This window comes from Sardina pilchardus, chromosome 14, assembly GCF_963854185.1.
Source record: "Sardina pilchardus chromosome 14, fSarPil1.1, whole genome shotgun sequence".
NCBI classification, from domain to species: Eukaryota; Metazoa; Chordata; class Actinopteri; order Clupeiformes; family Clupeidae; genus Sardina; species Sardina pilchardus.
In genome coordinates, this window is record NC_085007.1 from 12,821,443 (window position 1) to 12,842,936 (window position 21,494).

General features: G+C 40.0%; 1 protein-coding gene across 1 annotated transcript; it reads right to left on the reverse strand.

The window, feature by feature from the left end:
* Positions 1 to 19,938: 19,938 nt before the first annotated feature.
* On the reverse strand, positions 19,939 to 21,443 carry LOC134101149 (heat shock protein beta-1-like). The gene is made up of 3 exons (XM_062554734.1): positions 20,773 to 21,443; positions 20,589 to 20,652; positions 19,939 to 20,178 (listed from the first exon to the last, which is right to left on the reverse strand). The coding sequence occupies exons 1-3, from the start codon at positions 21,140 to 21,142 to the stop codon at positions 20,037 to 20,039; spliced, it is 576 nt and encodes a 191-aa protein (XP_062410718.1). The 5' UTR covers positions 21,143 to 21,443; the 3' UTR covers positions 19,939 to 20,036.
* Positions 21,444 to 21,494: the final 51 nt, after the last annotated feature.

Genomic DNA, 21,494 nt, shown 5'->3' on the forward strand with positions numbered 1-21,494 from the left:
TGTCAGTGAGAAATTGTGTGGCAAGACACACTTTGCATACACACGTTTATTGCACAGATGCATTTCGACTTAGAGCCTTGCTCAGTGTGCTCCTCTCTGTCAATGCAATACAAAGACCGCTGGTGTGGTTGGATGCTGGACTGCTGGTGTGGTTGGATGAATGTCCTTATGAGTGTTATTCAAACATTCAAATGCTTTCTTCAAGATATATTTTATAACTCATTATCAGTCAGTTCTCTGAAAGTACATATCGAAATGTAAGACTTCTTTGTCGCTGCCTATAACTTTAATTACTTGGCAAGTAGGCCTACAGAGTCATGTCTGCTTGTCTCACACATACACACACACACGCACACACATGCACATACACGCATACACACATACACCTGTTTTAGTTAAACAAGCTTTGGCGAAACCCTGCTGTTTCACACACAGTCGCACATGCTAGCAGATTCCTTCTGCGAAGATGTGTTTGTCATCATAATACTAACAAACTGGAATGATGTGCTCCTTGTTCAGGAAACACCATCAAACTAGTAGATTTAAACTGGACACACCCTAAATGCACTTAAACTACACTTCAGACCATGCGTTTCAGTCAGATCTGTGATCATTTTAGATATGTCTGGCTGGCATAGACGCTTGTTCTATTCATCATCAATCTAGAGATTCCTCTAGAATCGCAATATATTTATTTTTTACTTTGCCGTTTTATATAGCTATATTACCGAAGCCGTGAACCGCAAGTGAAGACATTTTTTATTTTTAGATGTTATCTTGTTATTTCGTACGGAAGCCCTGAACCGCAAGTGGAGAATTTTTTTTGTTATTTCGAGATCATATCCCGTTATTTCGAGATAATACACATTTAAAAAAAAAATAGTTAAAAAAAAATCTCCCAATTTTTTTTTCTTCAGATATTATCTCGTTATTTCAAGATAATATCTCGTAATTACGAGATACTATCTCGTTATTTCGAGATAACACACTTACTGTAGGCATAATTTTTTTCTTTTTTTTACTTTCAGATATTATCTCGTTATTTCAAGATACTAAGTCGTTATTTTGAGACATTATCTCGTTATTTCGAGATGTTACAGTTATCTTGAAATAACAAGATATTATCTCGAAATAACGAGATAATATCTCAAAATAACAACTTAGTATCTCGAAATAATGAGATAATATCTGAAAGTAATCCCCCCCCCCCCCCCCCCTTAGTGTCTTATCTCGAAATGACGAGATAGTATCTCGTAATTACGAGATTTGATCTCGGAATAACAAGATAACATCTCAAAAAAAACATTCTTCACTTGCGGTTCCGGGCTTCCGTACAGGGGTTCCGTAAAGATAATATCTGAAAGTAAAAAAATAAAGTTTTTACATAGGTTCGTTATCTCGAAATAACGAGATATTATCTTGAAATAACAAGATAAGATCTCGAAATAACAAGATTACATCTCAAAAAGAAATTTCAGGGCTTCTGTACTATATAGCCTACTTCCCATGGTTTGTTCCCCCTGTACATAATGGAAATTCTTTTGTTGTGGAGTACTAACAACAGAAAATCTCCAAAGAGCTATATCTACAGACAAGGTAATGTTTCACCATTCTCATGAGATGTCTTCAGGTCGTACTGGGTTTATGCTGAACGTCAGAAGGCTATACTGGAAAGCAGGTCTAATCACATCCGCTTATCAAGTAATGAAATTATTAGAACACATACACTGTAAAAATAATGGTAAATCAGCATATGCATGTGCATAGGTAAACATAAACATTGTTATATGTTTGGACCATTGATTTAGCTCTATACTCAAATTGTTGATGGTTGATGGTCTTTGCATGCTTTTGTACAAAACATAACATAACATGCAGACGAATGCAGACCAAATTTAAAATGCAGCTGAATTGCTGTCAGAATCAATGTTATCACTTGATTAGTGGATGTGATTGACTATGACTATGTGAACGATTCCCCTATTACAAGTTTGCTTACCATCAGAATCTTGCATAGTGTAGCTTTAAATGTTTTGACTTGTGTCACAATTGAAAGGTTTATCTGTTTGTTAACAGAAATTCAAAGAGGTAATGATATATGTCAGCTTACTAAGTGCCCCATTGAAAGACTAATTGGGGAGAATAGCATGCACATAAGCTGGCACATAAACAAACACACACACACACACACACACACACACACACACACACACACACACACACACACACACATGCCAGCGCACACACACATACACAACAAGCATTGAGGGTTGGCAAGAGTACAGCTGGTAAATACATGACAACATTCCATGGCTGCGAGGTATGCCATTACATGAAGGGGTAATTTGCTTTTTGGACTTCTCTTTACGTTGCTTGCACTTTAACTGCCCAGCCCACTGTCAAATGCCAAGCTCTATGTGGCCTGAGCCAACTCCTCTAACTCATTCTGGAATGACTGATCCTTGAGAGGCTTTTACAGTCTACAGATATTTTAAGTATTCCGACCTTGTTAGTGTTTCCCATTCTAGTGTTGACTTTTAGAACATGCTTTTATGACCCACTTCAAAATCTGAGATAAATCATGTCATCACTCCAGTAGATTTTAATGGCCCATATTTGTTAACGGCTTCTGCCTATGTAATTATTTTCAACTGGCTAAACGTGAACAGAGGCAAATGATGCTGACAAAATATTGTCATTTTCACTCACTCCCTAGCTCTTAATATTTCATTACATGATATATTTTAAACAATATTAAAATATTGGAATGTTACTTCAATCAGTGTAAACCAATGCCATTTTGATTATTTACTGTTCTCCCTTGATACCATACCTCTCATGGTCTCCTCCTGAAACTTGTCTTTATATTTGTTTTTTATGTCATCAGTATAATGGTTATAAACACTATGCAGAACTGGAAGCTGTATATCTAAGCTTGATATGTGGGCATTTCAGATATTCACTCTCAACAGAGCTTAGAGCCATTGTTATGCTGGTCTATCAATGCATAATAATGGTGTTGGGCACAGTAATACCATGCTGTAACTTATATCTCACATGGTTAAAGTTTGAAACTATATACCACACTCCCTGACACGTAACATAAAGGAAAGTGGAGAGCTAGACTTGGGTTGGGTTAATCTGTGAATGACTGATTCGGGCAGCTGCACTAAAACCTAGCTTCTGCATGCCCAAGGGATTCCCCACGTGGCTAACAAATTAAAAAGAATGAGCACCCTTAAGCCACCTGTTTCCCTTGAGCTGGGGCTGAACTGAATCAGGAAGCAGAAGGAGGAAGAGTAATACCCAGATCACAAGTGGTAAGACCATTCCCCCTGGCTGTTTCACAACAGTCTCCTACACAGGCTTGTAAAAATGAGAGAAAGTGAGACTGTTTAATTTAGGTCACATTCAACTACCCATAATGATGCTTTGACAGAAAGGTGTTAAGAATGAGTTGCATGCCTGTAAAATCCAAAACGTGTGCATATATGTACAGGTCACTGTTTGAGTGTCTGACAAACACAAATCTAATGAGATCTAGATTAGTATTTTGAATGTCACCTGACATTTGTTTTTGACAAGGACAAAGACATTACAAACTGTGGAATGGTATGCTTATATCAAAATAGTATAAAAGGTGCTCTTCAGCAACAGAGGTTCAGCTGCTTTAACAAAAACCACAGGCCTTACAGGAGAACTTGTAAGGTGAAATACAGTCACACAATTGGCTATCAAAATTTGCTTTTATCTTTGTCAGGGAATCAGACTAAAAGGCAAAATAACAAGATGAGTCAAATCCAAATGGAGAAAAGAGATTTCTTCAACAGCGATTTCACAGCATGTTCACTCTGACACTGATTGCTGGATGGTAGACCTAGTTTTGCATTGTAGCATAGCATTGTACTGTACTATGGCCAGACAATATGAGTCCTGTTCTTTCTAGGTTGTTAGCTGCATTTGTACGGCACAGAGTGAATGAAATGTCTGGAAAGGAGACATGATAAAACAGTATCCCTGTAAAAAAGGAGGAGTCAGAGGTGTCCGGTTTATCAAACCACATTACTTTACAATGACATGAACCAGTCTTGATAGTCATTTCAATTCAGCATTCCATTTATCTGATTGAAACATAGAAACATGTACATTACTGTGTCATAAATCTACAGATGTCAGTCAGTGTGGTTCTGTGAATTTAATTTACAGTCTTTTTCTGGCATGGTAACTTTTAAAGACTTCATGCCTAAACTAATAAGGTTAATAGGTTAACAACTGGTACAAATGGCGGATAAGAATACACACTACGTATGGAAACTCAAGAAGAGTCTATTTTAAACATCTGTAACCAAAACCAAATTGTGGCTTGTTTTGATTAAGACTTGACATATTATTTAAAGGTGCTCTAAGCAATGTTACGCGGTTTCTAAATGGAAACATTTTTGTTACATACAGCAAACATCTCCTCACAATCTCCTTGTTGCCTATCCCCTGAATCACTGTAAAAAATGCAGTCTCTGTAGATAGCCCAGGGTCCAAAAATGGCAACAAAAACAGCCTGATGCAGCCTTGACCATGAAACATGAACTTTTCCAGACGAGATTGCACGGGAGAAAAGGGGAGGGAGGGGAAAGCTAACTCTCTGTTTTGTTTGAATGTTTTCATCCCACAGCTGATCAGAACTCTTTTCTAGATTAGGAGAATGTCCATTTTTACCTTAACCACAGTGGAAGAATGCAGATGTATTATACTGTACACATTCCTGAGATGAAGTTTAATGAATATGCATAGACCATGTATATGAGCTGAATGGAAACTCAGCCACTAACATGACTGCAATATATGACACTTGTGACCCGTTTATAACTGGGTCCCATCGACCGATCATAATGCGAAAAAAGTTCGGGAGATGTGTGTTGTAGGGCTACAGCACTATGGCTTGTAAAAAGTCAAATGGACTTTTTGTCTCAATAGAGGAGTTTGTCCTTTCATGCAACACAGTACTTCACAATGATGAGTCCTAATCCAAACTTGTAGTTCATTAAACTTTCTTCCAACTTCAGCTGTTGGAGATGAGAGAGAAAAACTCACAGAAACTGAAGTCTGTCTACCACAGCCAACTGTGGCTCTTAGAAAGTAGTCTGAGACTAAACAGGGGGGCAATGGTCAAGGTCAAGGACAAGGGCGCAGTGGCACAACTAGCTACAGAGTCTCTACCAGATTTGGGTCTGGCTGCCCAGGGACCTGGGTTCAGTCTGAATCTGCCCAGTCTCATCCCACTTGCTTCATATCAGTTTCTTCGCTGTCCTATCATAATAAATGCAAAAAATATATATACTTTTAAAAAGTCAAGTTCAAGCTGAAGTGGGATTACAGTGCCAAGTTAAGATGGTGATCACTGACCAGCAGCAAGCGGTCGATTTCCTATTTGGGTTTACTTAAGCAATAAACCCTGAGAGGCCGTAGGTTACACTGATTTTAGAACAGATAAGGGGCATTGTTTGGCATGACGCACAAGCGGAGTCCCCCTTAGCTGTTAGCTCTTAGCTAAAATCAGTGTAACCTATGGACTCCAGTAGCTTATTGCGTATTGCTTATATCTATAATGGCTACTACATACTGTATATCTGGCAATTCATAGATAATCATTAAAAACTCAGGACCCAAACAGGTTGGTGGTCAGGAGTGCTTCTTCACCAATTGTCTTAAACAGGTGCTCTTTGGTATCAAGGATATTCAATCACTTGGGGATTTAGACTATAACTTCAACTTAACAGTCTCTTCTGTATATAGTAAGTTTCAAGTGCCTTTCAAGAGTTTCAAAGGCACACTGCTTACTAACTTTAAAAAGCCTTTATTTTTCATAAAGCCTTATTTTTTCTTCATTACAACAATGTTGCAACAATCATAATCATTCCTCCACCAAAAATATACCTCCTCTATTAGAATATCAGAATAACACTGTAATATAATGAAATTCGGTCAAGGTGTGTTTGTGCAAAACATGATTCAGCCAATCATAATCAAGGACCAGAACAAGGTTGGCACCGCTGGTGACAGTGTTGAACTTGGTTCAACTTCCAGAGCGTAATGCAAAGCTCATCAATGTCAGTTTAAGTGTGTTACAATTTGTCGCTAACGGTTTGTCATCTCCAGTGTGATGCCTGCGAGTGAAGTAGCTCAGTGGAAAGCCAAACATTGCAGTGCCTGATGTCAGCCAGCTAGAATACAAGGGAGCAAATACCTGATGGCAGCCAGCTAGAATACCAGGGAACCAATGCCTGATGGCAGTCAGCTAGAATATAAGGGAGCTAACTGTGGCTAACTCTCCTGAAAGCATGCTGCTAATGCTTCAATGAATCTTGGCCTAATCTAGGCCTGATGAGGTGAAGTGTGGTAATAAAAATCTGAGTAGATTTTGTGGCAAACAGCTATGTGTTCCAGTTGGCAAGTAACAAGTGACCAAGGGGTAGACGCTGAGCGTCTGCCACGGAAGAGAAACAAATTTAGGTCTGGAACGGCAATGCATTTTTAGCCCATTACTCTCCCTTGGTGAAAGCCAGACAGATTTCAAGATGAGGTAAATCACGCAGTCAAGCTTCCAAAAATCAGGCTTGCCAAAGGGCAGAGATGATTTCAGATTCATCTCAGAGACATTTAAGCTTCATTCATAAATGGATTTTCATTCATGGTTGTATGTATCTCCACAATCTGGCAGAACTGACATGGGACCCAGCTAAAAATACATTTAACAGGTTTGATGGCAGAGACTTGTTTCTCTCTAACAAGACTTGCTAGAGAGAAAACAAGAATCGACACCCATCTAGCCACTAAGCAAAAAAATATTTCACACTCTTACCGAATGTTAAGATTGATCTGTCTGTAGCTCTTGGCAATCGCTATACTGATTCACGTTACATTTTTACCAAATAAACAAAGATTAAATACCATTCATTGCCATGTGTTTCTTCCATTTAAATACAAAATTCACAATAACATTGTAATTCATGATAACATTAATTCACTATTCTTGAAAAGAATTTGAAAAAAGTCCACAGCCTGCACTGTCATTTCTTCAAGATTTACACAGTAGCCGCAAACTGCCCTCTTTTAAGTGCCAGAATATTCCCTTTCACGTTGTGCTGGCTATTTATATATCTGCATCCTTGTCATTTTGAAAGTTCACCTCCTTAACTGCTGTATTCTCAACTGCTGTCATCGTTTGTAGCAAGCCATATATTTCATTTTATTACTGTTGCCTGCTATTACAGGCAGATATCTCAATCGGCAAGAACTAGCTGCCTAAACATATCTGTGTGGCAAATTATGATTTACAGTGTGTAGTGTTTCACTATGTAAAGATTTGTGAAGTTGTAAATTGATGCATGCATAAATATCAAACATTAATGTCCAGTTAACCACACATGGATTTAGCTTATTATAGTATGAATAGTATAGGCCTATAGGCCTAGTAGGTAGGCCTATAGTACTTTTTCAATGGAGATTTCCACTGAAGTTTTCTTGTACTCAAGGACTAGACATATACAATATATAAATACTGTACATGGGCCTACATGAAATGTATGAAAAAATAAAGTAAATTATGTCTAAAAAGTAAATAAAAATCAGACTGCGTGTGATGATTTTCCTCATCAACTTCCTTGCCAAATTTTGCTAAAGCCTTTTATTGTTAGCATTAGCAGTATATTAACGGTTTCCAATATGGAAATGCCAATCAGTCAGTCTAATTTAAGATGTGGTAACTACATTCACATTTGGTGGTGTAGAGTGTCTAGCCTGTCTAGCCTTTTATGTAAAGTGCTTACTGTCTGTGGAACTTCAGAGCAAGGTATTAACAAGATCACAGCAACCACTTCACCTTACATCTTTTGTACTCACGTGGCACTCGCTGTAGGGACAATGAATTTCACCGTAGGAACAATGAATGATTCACATGGACATGATGGACCCCGTCTGAATTAAATGCCTTTCTGGAACAAAATTGCCAGATTAAACTTGGCTAAAGATTAAAGAATATGACAAATCCTAATATTTAATGTTAGGAGCACATTCTTTGGTCTGATAGATTAAATAGATAGATCAAGACCCAGATAGATTAGTTCAATTCAGATTGGGTCTAACATGTCTGGCGTGAACTTGGCCCAGGCTCCCATGGGGTAAGGCGTTTCCCTTTCAGTGACTCCTGTGATGATATTGGGCTGCATGAGTGCAAAAGGTGCCATATGAGAGGACATTTTCACATTTCACTTGAACCTCAGCAACGAAAGGTGTTCTTACTTTTGGTGCATTGATTTCCTAATATGGGTCCTGATGTTGAATTTGAACTGGATGTTTTTACAGTATTTTCTATTTTCCATTTTATAACATTGAGAGAATATCCTGTTCAACTTAGAAGTAATGCAATTACTGTAAAGTGATACTATTGTGTGTCATTTGACATTTATGTGAACAGAGTTTTGCTCAGTATACTGTATATGGCATACTTTCAAATTGTTTCTGGTTCAGATGGCAGTTACTCGTTTGTTGCTTAAATCTTAGTGGCCTGTACTTATTTATTTTAGTTGAGAATGATGACATGTTATTCCATTGTGCATTTATACATATTGTAATACTTGGACTGTAACTGTAACTTAGAAATCATTAAGTAAAAATACTCTGCTGGAAATAGTTCTTAAATCAATTAGATGTCTTTGGCTGAGTCAGTCCACAGACCCTGTGGACTCACGCTGTTAAGTATAACAGAACTATTATGATGGCTAGCACCTCCAAGCTATATTTGGTGTGACACATTTCTCATATGGCATAGGCCTATACAAGAGTCCACGAATCAATTAGTGGACACATGCGTTGGCAACACTCACTCGGAAACATGACGTTCTGTCAATCAGTTTGTGATTAAATTAGAGTACACCTTTATTAGAAATTGATATTAGCACCTTTATTTAAACCTCTGATTGGATAATAAAGCCTACAATAAACCATATTAGGGAATCATAAGATTACACAAGTCTATACACTATACATAAACACTGTGATGAATTGACAATCATCCCAACATTCTGTCAACTTTTGGTGTGAAATGAAGGAACTAACCTTTGGCTATGAAGTGCTAGTAGTTTTGGCCAAAGGTCAAAAAGATGATGCATCCTTCTCTTCTCTCCTTCGCCTTCTCCTTCTGGCAACCTTTACCACACTTACAGTATGTCTGACTGACACATCAAACTATATTTCAAGCTGGTTAGGGTTAATTAATTAATTGATTGATTGATTGATTGATTGATTGATTTAATTTTTTTTTGTGCTTTAAGTGGTGTCAGAATTCTGTAATGTGAATGAATTTTTGAATATGTTGAAAAGTGTATAGCCTTGGGGAGAAGATGAATTTGGGTATGGTTCAACAAATCTGTTGAGCCATACTCAACCCCAACCACATCCACACTGGAGTATGGAACTGGTCACTGAAAGCTTCTGATTACGAGAAAATGTCCTTCGTTTGGTATGATTTTGCTTAGATTTGTCAAACATTGTTGATGGCATCATACTAGATATTGATGGCATCATAGCAGTGTTTTGTAAGGCGCTCCATCGCAATGGAAAGTTGCGTCAGTCAGGAAGGAAAACAACATGTGTTCAGTTGCTACAGGCCTATGTGTCATTATGCATTTAACCAACAACAAAGTTTTTCCGAAGTTATATCCCCTACCACGCTGAAAAGGTGAAATTTGATAGTCGCCTACCGCAGGCTAGGCCTCTTCCACACTGCCTGCGTGGCGTGAGTGCGTCAGCTGTGTGATATTTTTATTTCGGTTCCTTGTTAACAGGTTAGAGTGAAGCCTACACGCTGCATGCGTGACAAGCACGTCTCAGGCGCAGTTCGAGCTGCGCTGAAAACGTACTGTACGCATGCTATATGGGACCAACGCTTATATTTCAATGTCACGCAGCCGCTACGCAAGTGACATGCAACAGAAACGCCGCATCAAAGATCCTTCATTACTGACCGCTTTAACCCTCTCTGGCCGCACTCACGCCACGCAGGCAGGGCGCAAGAGGCCGACATGGCATGTCTGTAGCGTGGCGACTGCCTCTATGGCTGGTTATTTGGAGAGGAATGAAACTGGAGTAGCCTAATCGAGAAAAAGGTGATGCTTTTACAGGCAAAAATAATTGGAGATGCACGCATAGAGAAGAGTGTGTGCTATTCCTTTGTTACTGTACTTTAAATGGGGTAACATTTACTGGAGGGTATGACACACTGTCATAACACGTGACCCTAACCCTAACTTGTACTCTAACTCTAACTTGTCATGACAAAAACAGAATGACACTTGTCACTCATTAAGTAGATGCAGACGCCTTCAAGTAAAGTGTAACCAAACAGAGTGAAGAGTTTTGAGTGATTTTGCAGTTTATCCTTATTAACATGATATGTTTTATTAGCAGTGGATGGAGCAATGGATGCTTACATCATTACCATTGCGGTCTTCACAAACAAAGTAGGCCTATAGGCTGCACAAATGTAAAAATAATAATAATCATTTCAACAGCACAGTGGGAGTTGTATGGCTTTTTGCAAAACTGATAGTTTTGTTCATTTATGCAAAAAAAAAAAAAAAACAGATTGATAGAAAATTACAGATTACTTGTCTGTCAGTTTTACTGTAGTATTGCTAGTCAAATGAAAGAAATACAGTGAATAAATATCTAGCCAAAAAACAGGAATGGACAGATTGACAGAAATCTGACATAACGACCAACAGATTCTTAGAAAGCATCATTATCACACATAGTGTTATTTGATTGGTGGGCTCCATTTAGATATTTGGGGTGGAGAACACAGAAGCAACTTCACGCAGAGGCTTGGCTTCAGGCCCCCCTGGGCCTACTGTAGGCCCAGTAGGCCCAATATTCAGTAATCCACCCCTGCTTGAGAAGGGCTATTTTAGTGAGACTCTTCTACTGACCTCAAAGGAAAGGGACGTCCTAGTGTAGGGTGCCTCCTAGTGGCGGACAGTGGCACAGCTAAAGGGTCACAGCAAAAGTACCTTGGAGACATGTGCACTCAACAGCCCTAAATTAAAAAGACCTCTCCAGGCATCCATAAAAGTAATGAATTAATTGTAGGCTACAGGAAAAATAATTGTAAAGATGCAAGAAATACCTCTCAACTATAATTAAATCATGCTAGATAGATTGTTTTGTTGAAACTCCTGTGTTTCTTTCATATTTATCTCCAGCTGTTATGTTATTTTGTTAAAAGGTTATAAACATATTTTCCTGCCACACATTTGCAGCATCACTCAAACAGTAGTGCAGGCTATTAAAGCCTTCAAGAAGTGTTGAGGAGCCATTTATTTGTTCAGCTGGTATTTCATGTTGATTCAGGTCCACATTTTCCTCAGTGCACAGTGAGAGCAATTCCAAATCCCTGTCATGTTTGAAAATAGTGAACTTAAACCCTTGTCTCTCATGATAACAGTCAAGCCTGCTCCCGTTACACATATCTCCTCTGGTTTAACTCTGATGAATTGATACTCTGCTGACAAGTTCATTGGAGTAATATCCCCAGGCGCCGTTAATCTTGAGTTGACTACTTCAGCAGCACACGCTATACCCGGTGCCACTGGGCAGCCCCCCAGTGATGAGGGATCTCGCACTATTTCAGACAGTCTCTCAAACATGGCCATGAAGCGCGGCTAGTCTTGAGTTTCACTGGCCATGGAAACTTGTCCACAGCTTGACATCTTCCTGACATCAGATGCGCCTCGGCATTTGTCAGGTGATCTCAGCCAGGGAACATTTCTCAGGAATCCTCCTCCTCCGCAGTTAGGAAAGTCACTGCATGGCCTATTTGGGAATGTCCCAGGGCCTAAATCCAGGACAGACACTTTAGACGTTTGTCGCTGCATGCACAAATTGAATAAGGATAAGCATCTCTTCCCTGAAACTGGAGCCAGTTCATTTGCGGTCAAATGTGCAAGGCTGAAGTGACACCCTCTTGGATTTTTTTTGCATCAGGATTAACCATTTAAAATCCTCAACATTGACTGAATTCTGCAGAATGGTTGGTATTTACTGTACACAGTACAGTTAGTTGCATGCGACAGAACATCTAGAAAATGCTAAACAAAATCATGAATATATCCTGGAACTCGTGGATCTCAAAGATAGAACATTTTAAATTGTAGTAGATTATGAACATAGCCTATCACAAGGTACTGTATGCGAGAAGTGAACTTGGAGAAATGATGGAGCATTTTTTTTTTTGAGTTCATAAAACATGAGATCTTCACATGACATTTTGTTTTCCCATTTTTGTTCAACAACCAACAAATACTAACAACTCATGACTGGCCAGTGAGTTGCCCCACCCTCGATATTGTGGATTAAAGCATTGTCATACATACTGTTTACATACCCTAGCTTTTTGTCTATTTAATCAAATTATCAGTGTGTACAAGCCAAGGAAAAGGACATCCCAGATTGATTGTCCATATACCCTGCATACTATCTTGCTGAAGGCCCAAGGGAAAGGCCTGGTTCTGTTAGCATATCACCAGCAGGATCAGGCCTTTTCCAGAAGTGCATTCCAAGAAGTTTTCATTTGTACCCCTATAAAACAAAGTGCTTACACTGATTGTGAAACTACTCCTTTGGACATTTAACTTGCTATTGCTTAGCCGGAATAGCTTTCTTTTAGGTTTTAGTTTTTGTTCATTTCACACGTATAGAGATATAGATTCGATAATTTGATTGTAATTTTTTACCTCATTGTAAAGCACTAAATTTGTTTCTATAAAATCCTGTTTATTGCAAAAACACACCCCTTTCAAAGGGAACATTTCTTAGAGTTAAAAATGGTTACCAGTGAACAGCATATGTTAAGAGCATTTGGAGGGCAAGTACGGTCACACTTCTGTTTATGGTTTGGGCCACATTTAGCACAGACACGCTCTGTGAGGAACAGGACACTTTGTGCATGGGTTGTCTAATCTTTTGTGTGTGCTATTACTACCAAAACCATGAAAGGATTGTTTATTTTTGCCCCCCATGAAAAGTATCTGTGTGGCCACTACATTCATCCTTTAATTGGATAAAACTTCTGCATGCCTGTACATGCACGGTGCAGTGATTTATTTGGGAACTGTTTGTAAGGCCTGCTGCTGGGAAGGGGGTAGTCGGGTCACGCCATCTGTTTTTGTAGCAGCTGTCAAGAACGGTGCTTTGCTGTTGCCGCCACACAACCAGTCTGTGACAGAAAATTCCCATATCACATTGCATCTTAAATGCCGGAACCACGCGTCTTTATTGCTTTTGACTACAACAATCTCTTTTTGTGACTGAGAAATGCAATCAATTGATTGTACAGGCTGTCATACATGATAATAACACATATTCATCAATAATATAGCCTAATCATGATTTATTAAGGTTGACACTGGTGGTGGGTTACTTGAAATACTAGATTGGGGTACTAGGTGTCATCAGAAGCTGGGGGGAGGTGAGAACTCTAAATATACATCTGTTTCTGTGCTGAGGGGCTGACTGCCTACACACACTAGTCCGTGGAGCCACAGTGCCCCCTGCAGGCAGAACTTTAAACGTCAGACTTGAGCCAAGTTCACAGGCCAGTTTTAAGGGCAGACACATAAAACAAAACTATGGGGGGTCCATAATAGATTTCAGAGATGAGCGTTTTATGATCTGTGTGCTGAAGGAGAATAGCAGTGTCTACACAACATAAATCAATCAAATGGATCATTACATTTCTGCTATTGGCTGTCAGTGGTGGACGAAGTACACAAATCCTGTACTTGAGTGAAAGTAGAGATACACATGGGTAAATGTTACTCCAGTAAATGCAGAAGTCCTCCTTTTACATTTCCACTTGAGTGGAAGTACACAAGTACTTGCCTTCAATTGCAAAAGTAAAGGTCCTGAAATGTATTATGACAGTTGCGTTTACTATTGTTGAAATGATTCGGCACAGCCATAGGCATTCATTGAGCCTTTCTCCTTCAATTGTTGTATGTAGAAAGAGCTACAAGCAAATGTATGTGATCCTATACTTCAAAGGAACCAGTTTTTGCTTTGTTGAGTGCTTTACACTTTCTGACCAAATCAAAGACGTTCCCTTTTTGTGTTTGATAGTGTCAGATTGTCTATCATTGTACAGTATATCTCTCTATCATTGTCTATCATCATTTGTTCGATGGCTTCATGAGGCTAGGTATGGTAACATCGATATTGTGAAAAGAGGTCAACAAGGTACAGTAAATAATGGATATGGTCTTTATTCCAAAAGGAACTTCAGCTATACTTCAGCTATCACAAAATGTAGTGTAGTAATAAGTGAGATATTTGGCCTAGAAATGTAGTGGAGTAAAAGTAAAAAGTTTAGCCAAATTGAAATACTCAAGTAAAATACAGATACATGAATAAATGACTTAAGTACAGTAATTGAGTACATTTACTCAAGTAGTGTCCACCACTGTTGGCCGTGCATGTTTAGTGATATCGAAATAACCTTTTATTTGTGACTGACAGAGAAAGAACCACTTCCTGGTTGAATACAAGTGCGAGCAGGCGATTGCATGCTGCCTTTGTGGCTCGATTCATGGTTGTCTATCTCTCCCATCAGGACGTGAGAAAAATGCTTTCTCCTCATCCTCTCGGTTTGTAAGGCCTGCTGCTGGGAAGGGGGTAGTCGGGTCACACCATCTGTTTTTATCAGCAGCTGTTAAGAATGGTGCGTTGCTGCCTGCCATCGCACCACCACCACTAAGTCTGCCCACAGAAAATTCCCACAATATCACATTGCATCCTGGATGCCGGAGCCACACGTCTTTATGGTTTTTAACTACAGCAATCTCTTTTTTGTCAGCTAGAAATACTCTACTAATTGATTGTTTAGGGGTGTCATACATGATAGAAGAACATCTATCCATCAATAATATAATCACGTTTTCTTTAATTTATTAAGGTTGACACTGGTGGTGGGTTACTTGAAATACTAGAGTGGGGTACTGGGGGAAGCTGGGGGGAGGTGAGAACTCTAAATATACATCTGTTTCTGTGCTGAGGGGCTGACTGCCTACACACACCAGTGCGTGGAGCCACAGTGCCCCCTGCAGGCAGAACTTTTAACATCAGATTTGAGCCAAGTTCACAGGCCAGCTTTGAGGGCAGACACATAAAACAAAACTATGGGGGGTCCATAATAGATTTCAGTGATGAATGTATTTATGATCTGTGTGCTGAAGGAAAATAGCAGTGTCAGCACAAAATAAATCAATCAAAAGGATCATAATGCTTCTGTTACTTTGTCATTTAGAAAAACGCACGCTGCAAAATGAAATCTAACCAAGTGTTATTATTATTATTATATTACTGTAAGATGAAAAAATCTATTTGGTATTGTTTTTTAGTATGAAAAGACTTACATAGCGCTCTCTTGAAAAAGATCATTTTGGCTAAATGTAAGAACACTTTGACTTATTTCAAGGAGTTTTACCGCAACAAATTTATTCAACGCACTGGCAGACAACTTTGCTTGTTTTCAGGATTACTGTAACAAAAGTTGGATTTCTTTGACGTCTCTTCCATCTAACTGCAGAGGAGGCAAGACTGAGGAGAAAGGAGGAAGGTGGAAGGCCCGATACACATCGGATACGCATTCTCATTGGTCCAAGATGGCAAGGTAAAATATTCCCTCCCACGTCTGGCAACTTTCAGTTTCAAACAAGTCCATAGGGATTTATTTGTGTCAAGAAACTAGCAGATCAAAAAATACCTTTATATGCTGGAATGATCATGAACTACCATGCAAACTTTTTTTTAAGCTCATGATTATTTATTTTTTTCACACATTGTTTAATAAGTATTCATTCATGTCTCGAGAACTATCAAACATTACGTCATTATCAGAGTCAATAAGAGGGAAGAGTCCATGTTCATTTTTGGGCTTTGGTATAAAGCTTATATTGCATGTCTGTTTACTTTAGCCTAGGAGGTGATGTGCCGCATCATCAGTAATTGACGTCTCTTAAAAGTGATGCATGAGTGAGCAGGCCATCTCATCTCTCATATCGTTCTCTCCTTCATTCCTCCATCCTCCTGTCGTTCCTTTCTCGTTTCCTTCACAAAATTAATTAGAAGGAGGGGTTAGGATCGGAGGAAGGAAGGAAGGAAGGAAAGGAGGGAGGGACGATAGACAAAAAGACAAATGAGAAGAGGCCCAAATCATTGCATGCTGTTTGTGGCTCCATTCATGGTTGTCCATCTCCCCTCACAGGACGTAAGAGAAATGTTTTCTGCTCATCCTCTCGGTTTGTAAGGCCTGCTGCTGGGAAGGGGGTAGTCGGGTCACGCCATCTGTTTTTACAGTATTAGCAGCTGTCAAGAGTGGTGCGTTGCTGCCATCGCACCACCACCACTAAGTCTGCCCACAGAAAATTCCCACAATATCACATTGCATCCTGGATGCCGGAGCCACACGTCTTTATGGTTTTTAACTACAGCAATCTCTTTTTTGTCAGCTAGAAATACTACTAATTGATTGTTTAGGGTGTCATACATGATAGAAGAACATCTATCCATCAATAATATAATAAAAATGTTTTCAATTTATTAAGGTTGACACTGGTGGTGGGTTACTTGAAATACTAGAGTGGGGTACTGGGGGTAGCTGGGGGGAGGTGAGAACTCTAAATATACATCTGTTTCTGTGCAAAGGGGCTGACTGCCTACACACACCAGTGCGTGGAGCCACAGTGCCCCCTGCAGGCAGAACTTTAAACATCAGATTTGAGACAAGTTCACTGGCCAAGTTTAAGGCAGGGATTATACTTGCAGTTAGACCAAGCGTAAGCGTAAGCGCCCGTGTGCGACCTGCTGTGTCCTGTGTACAGACTCACTGCAGCATCACGCACCCAACTGGAGGTCTTCACTAGGGGGAGACTATAGTAACATCAGATGTGGATGTGGCCATGTGCCATTGTTTACTCTCATGATTGCCCCCAGCTTCAATGTCGATAATGCATCTTGCAGTCACCTTTTTTTGGAGTGATCGCCCCCTACTTTCTTATCAGTATTGCATCTCGCGGACGCGTCATGTTCGCTTGCGACGACGTGCACGACCGACGCACCAAACGACCGCAAAATACGCGAGGCAGCCATGATACGAACACGAACGCGTTGTCTGCAGCAAGTCTAAACCTGCCTTAAGGGCAGACACATAAAACAAAACTATGGGGGGTACATAAAGATTTAAGTGATGAACGTATTTATGATCTGTGTGCTGAGGAAAATAGCAGTGTCTGCACAAAATAAATCAATCAAAAACATCATAATGTTTCTGTTACTTTGTCATTTAGAAAAACGCACGCTGCAAAATGAAATATAACCAAGTGTTATTATTATTATATTAAGATGAAAAAATCTATTTGGTATTGTTTTTAGTATGAAAAGACTTACATAGCGCTCTCTTGAAAAAGATCATTTTGGCTAAATGTAACTGTATGTACTTTTTTTAAGCTCATGATTATTTATTTTTTTCACATATTGTTTAATAAGTATTCATTCATGTCTCGAGAACTATCAAACATTACCTCATTATCAGGGTCAATAAGATGGAAGAGTCTATGTTCATTTTTGGGCTTTGGTATGAAGCTTATATTATCTGCATGTCTGTTTATATTAGCATCAGTAATAGACCTCTGAAGTTCGCCTACAAAAAGGATCCAAAGCTGCCATCTTTGCCCATATAAGGAGATCCGGGAGTTAATTGAAGCTAACTGCCTATGGCAAGTTGCATTGTAAGTTAGCTCTGGGGTAGCAAAGATCAAACTGTGCCGTCTTCACCTACCGAAGATCACAGTATCCACTAGATGTCAGTGGACAAAACTGTGTAGCGAAAAACGTCTGCATTTCCAATGTCATCATCCCCGTGAGAGTTTAACAGGTGCGATAATTGAAAAAACCCATGTTATTTTCCCATAGAAAAAATCTCAAGATACCGGATCTCCTTATTTGGGCAAAGATGGTGGCTTTTTTGTAGGCGAACTTCAGAGGTCTATTGACATCTCTCACTGTAAAAGTGATGCGTGAGGGAGCAGGCCATCTCATCTCTCGCCGCATCATCAGTAATTGACGTCTCTTAAAAGTGATGCGTGAGTACTGAGGCCATCTCATCTCTCATCTCTCATATCGTTCTCTCCTTCATTCCTCCATCCTCCTGTCATTCCTTCCTCGTTTCCTTCACAAAATTAATTAGAAGGAGGGGTTAGGATCGGAGGAAGGAAGGAAGGAAGGAAGGAAGGAAAGGAGGGAGGGACGATAGACAAAAAGACAAATGAGAAGAGGCCCAAATCATTGCATGCGGTCAAAGATCATTAAGGGCGGAGCAAGATACTTCATGAGAAGCCACTTCCTGGAACCCGAATCGCAAGAGGGGGGGTCAAAATCCCCCTTTATGCAGAGCAGAGGCAGCAACTGTTCCATTGAAGTCTATGGACATAGATCAGAATTTAATGTATATGCTAAGATCTCCATTCTCTAGAGTAAGGAATGTGATTTTTGGGCACGGTTTCATGACCCTCAACCCCTTCTGACCACTTCAGGTACATTTTTAGCATTTTTGAGCATTCCAGTCTGGAGAAAATCGACTTTATATCAGGTGTGCCCCTCTTGTTTACTGCTGATGTTGGCCGGTTGCTACGTACACTCTGCCTTGACAACACATTAGCCAGCCAGCTGAACCAAATCCTGATTTGTGCTAACGACGATCAGATGGTGCTGGGGTAACTTAATGAGAGCAGCGACATACATGTATTTCCATTATTCCATTGATGTTTTTATTTTAATTCATTGAAAGTGTACATGCTTTGTGTGTGTTATTTTCCATATTAGAATGAATACATGTAGAAGGCTTGAAAGAGCAGCAAGATTATTTTGGAACATCATCAAGCAACTGATAGCAATTGCATTGATAATCGAGTGCTTGATTTTATACACCTGTGGAAATGGACCTGATGAAACCCATGACTACGTCAATGACACGCATGACACACCCCCTTTATGCAGAGGAAGTGATCCCCGTTTTGCGCCCATAGACATGAACTACGACGACGTATCTTGCTACGCCTTAAGGATCTTTGATGCGGTTTGTGGCTCCATTCATGGTTGTCTATCTCCCCCCACAGGATGTAAGAGAAATGTTTTCTGCTCATCTTCTCACCTACTCTTTTTTTCTTGTCTTGTTTTATTTGTGGTTGTCTACCGCCCCCTACTGGACCTGTGAGAAATGCTTTCTGCTCATTCTCTTGCATACGGTCCCTTTTTCTTACTCTTTCAATCTCCTTTTCACTTTCCTTCTTTCACTCTTTGTCTCTAGGAATCCATGAGTAGACCAACTGCTGTTTTGTTCCCCTCTCAAGTAGCCTGGCAGCTGAAAGGTGTTTGTTTTTGAGGAGAATCTGACACCGTTTAGTCACACAGGGCCTTTGCTCCAGAAAGCTTTGATGTTGTGATTTTCTGTGTCAGCTGGTCAGCTGTCTGTCACTGACCCCTTAATGACCCCTGGTGTAGTTCACTTTATTAAGCAGTGATGGTTATTTTGGCTTTTCTGGAGAAAATAGTCTACTTTAGGCAGTCAGTCTTACGGGTTCTTTATCCTTATCTTATATCTTAGAGTAATAATCACTGTTTGGAGAAATTGCAGTAAAATATCTCATACAGTATATCACCCAGTGCTTGCACTGTTGTAGCTGTAATAAAGTTGTTGTTGTAAAATATGTGAGATCTTCAAAGTGAGATATTCAAAGCATTTATTCAATATACTACACATACAAAGCTTTATATATATATATATATATATATATATATATATGTGTGTGTGTCATAAGTGTGTTAGGCTGTGCGTGTGTGTGTGTGTGTGTGTGTGTGTGTGTGTGTGTAAGAAAGAGAGAGAATCAGAGGGAGAGAAAGTCAGAGAAAGATGAGGAGTGTAGGACTGTGATCTATTGTTGCTGGATCTGAATAGGGATGACGATTTCTTCTACACGTCTGGTGCCAGAGGCTGGCAGTGGTGCTTCCACTGAGAGGACGCCCCCTGGTGACACGGAGCAGGCAATGTTTTCTGTGTCCACTTCAGCTGGCAGTCTGTCAATACATACCAGAGATGACATATGATGACAATTACAGTGCAATCAATCATTCAACAGAATGTTCCTTACGTAACACATGATAATTAAATTCTTGTTTAATGTGCATGGGTCTCTTTTGCTGTCTGTTGTAGTAAGACACACACACACACACACACACACACACACACACACATACACACACACACACACACACACACACACACACACACACACACACACACACACACACACACACACACACACACACACACACACACACACACACCATTGCTTGTTCTACATATCAATCCATATCTGCTGGCTTCATGCTGAATCAGCTTGTCCACATAAATGTCATAAATTAATACTATTATTACACAGACCAAATCAGTCATTAAGAAGTGAGCTGGTTCAATCAACATTTACCTGTATTTCCTATTGAAGCACCGTGAAACCAGTCCATGTGCATCTTGCCTCTCCTCGTGTTTACCTTCAACATCAGGAATATATTCACATCATTATGCGACAGAAAAGTGAATAAAAAAGCTCCAGAAAGAAGAGTATTACCCATGGCTGTTAGACCACCATGCCATGGAAACATCTCCAGTACCTGTTATTTCTAGGTAGCCGTCCTTTGTCCTGACTGTGATGTCCTCAGGGGTGAACTGATTGATGTCCAGAGACACTCTCCAGGTCCCTTGGCCAATGACCAGTTCTGAGGTTCCCTCGGTTACTTGTGACTGAGCCCTGGTGCTCGGGTGTGATCCCGGAGGCGATATGACAGGACCGTGTCTGTACCCAGGCCAGGAGGTCCCCGCCAGCCTCTTCTGCGCCCACTCCAGCCAGTTTAGATCCCTCTTGTCCAGGAAAGGTGGAAACTCAAGCTCTCTGTTGAAGAGACGGCTCGGCATCGCCCAGTCGTGGAAGTGGTCCTCGCGCAGAAAAAGCGGACGCGGCATCATCTTATTTTCGTCGCCCATGGCTCAACTTGGTGTGGAACAATGAAATATATCCCTGTTTTTTTTTCTCTCTGTGTCTTGTCTTGAAATAGAACCACTGTCTGAGAGAGCCTGAAATGGGTGGTAGATTTTCTTCACAAAAGCCACATCACCAGAGACGTCCCCAGAAAGTATTTCAACTCATGAAAGCTTCATGTAACTGTGAGACAGCCTGCACAGCCTTTATATGGGCCCCTCGATTCATACCAGAGCTTATCAAGCGGAAAAGAATTATTAGCTGACAATTGCCGTATAGGCCAGGCAGAGCTTTCACTTCACTGTTACCCGGGCAAAATGACGCTAATTATTTATATTAATAGTCTTAAGGGGGAAA

What these genes read in the sequence shown, in the direction of transcription:
- LOC134101149 (XM_062554734.1), bottom strand. Translation starts at nt 21,142, where the DNA reads ATGGGCGACGAAAATAAGATGATGCCGCGTCCGCTTTTTCTGCGCGAG. An exon ending in CGGCTACCTAGAAATAACAG is followed by an intron (nt 20,653 to 20,772) that starts GTACTGGAGATG and finishes CTGATGTTGAAG; the next exon opens with GTAAACACGAGGAGAGGCAA. An exon ending in TGCTTCAATAGGAAATACAG is followed by an intron (nt 20,179 to 20,588) that starts GTAAATGTTGAT and finishes ATGTATTGACAG; the next exon opens with ACTGCCAGCTGAAGTGGACA.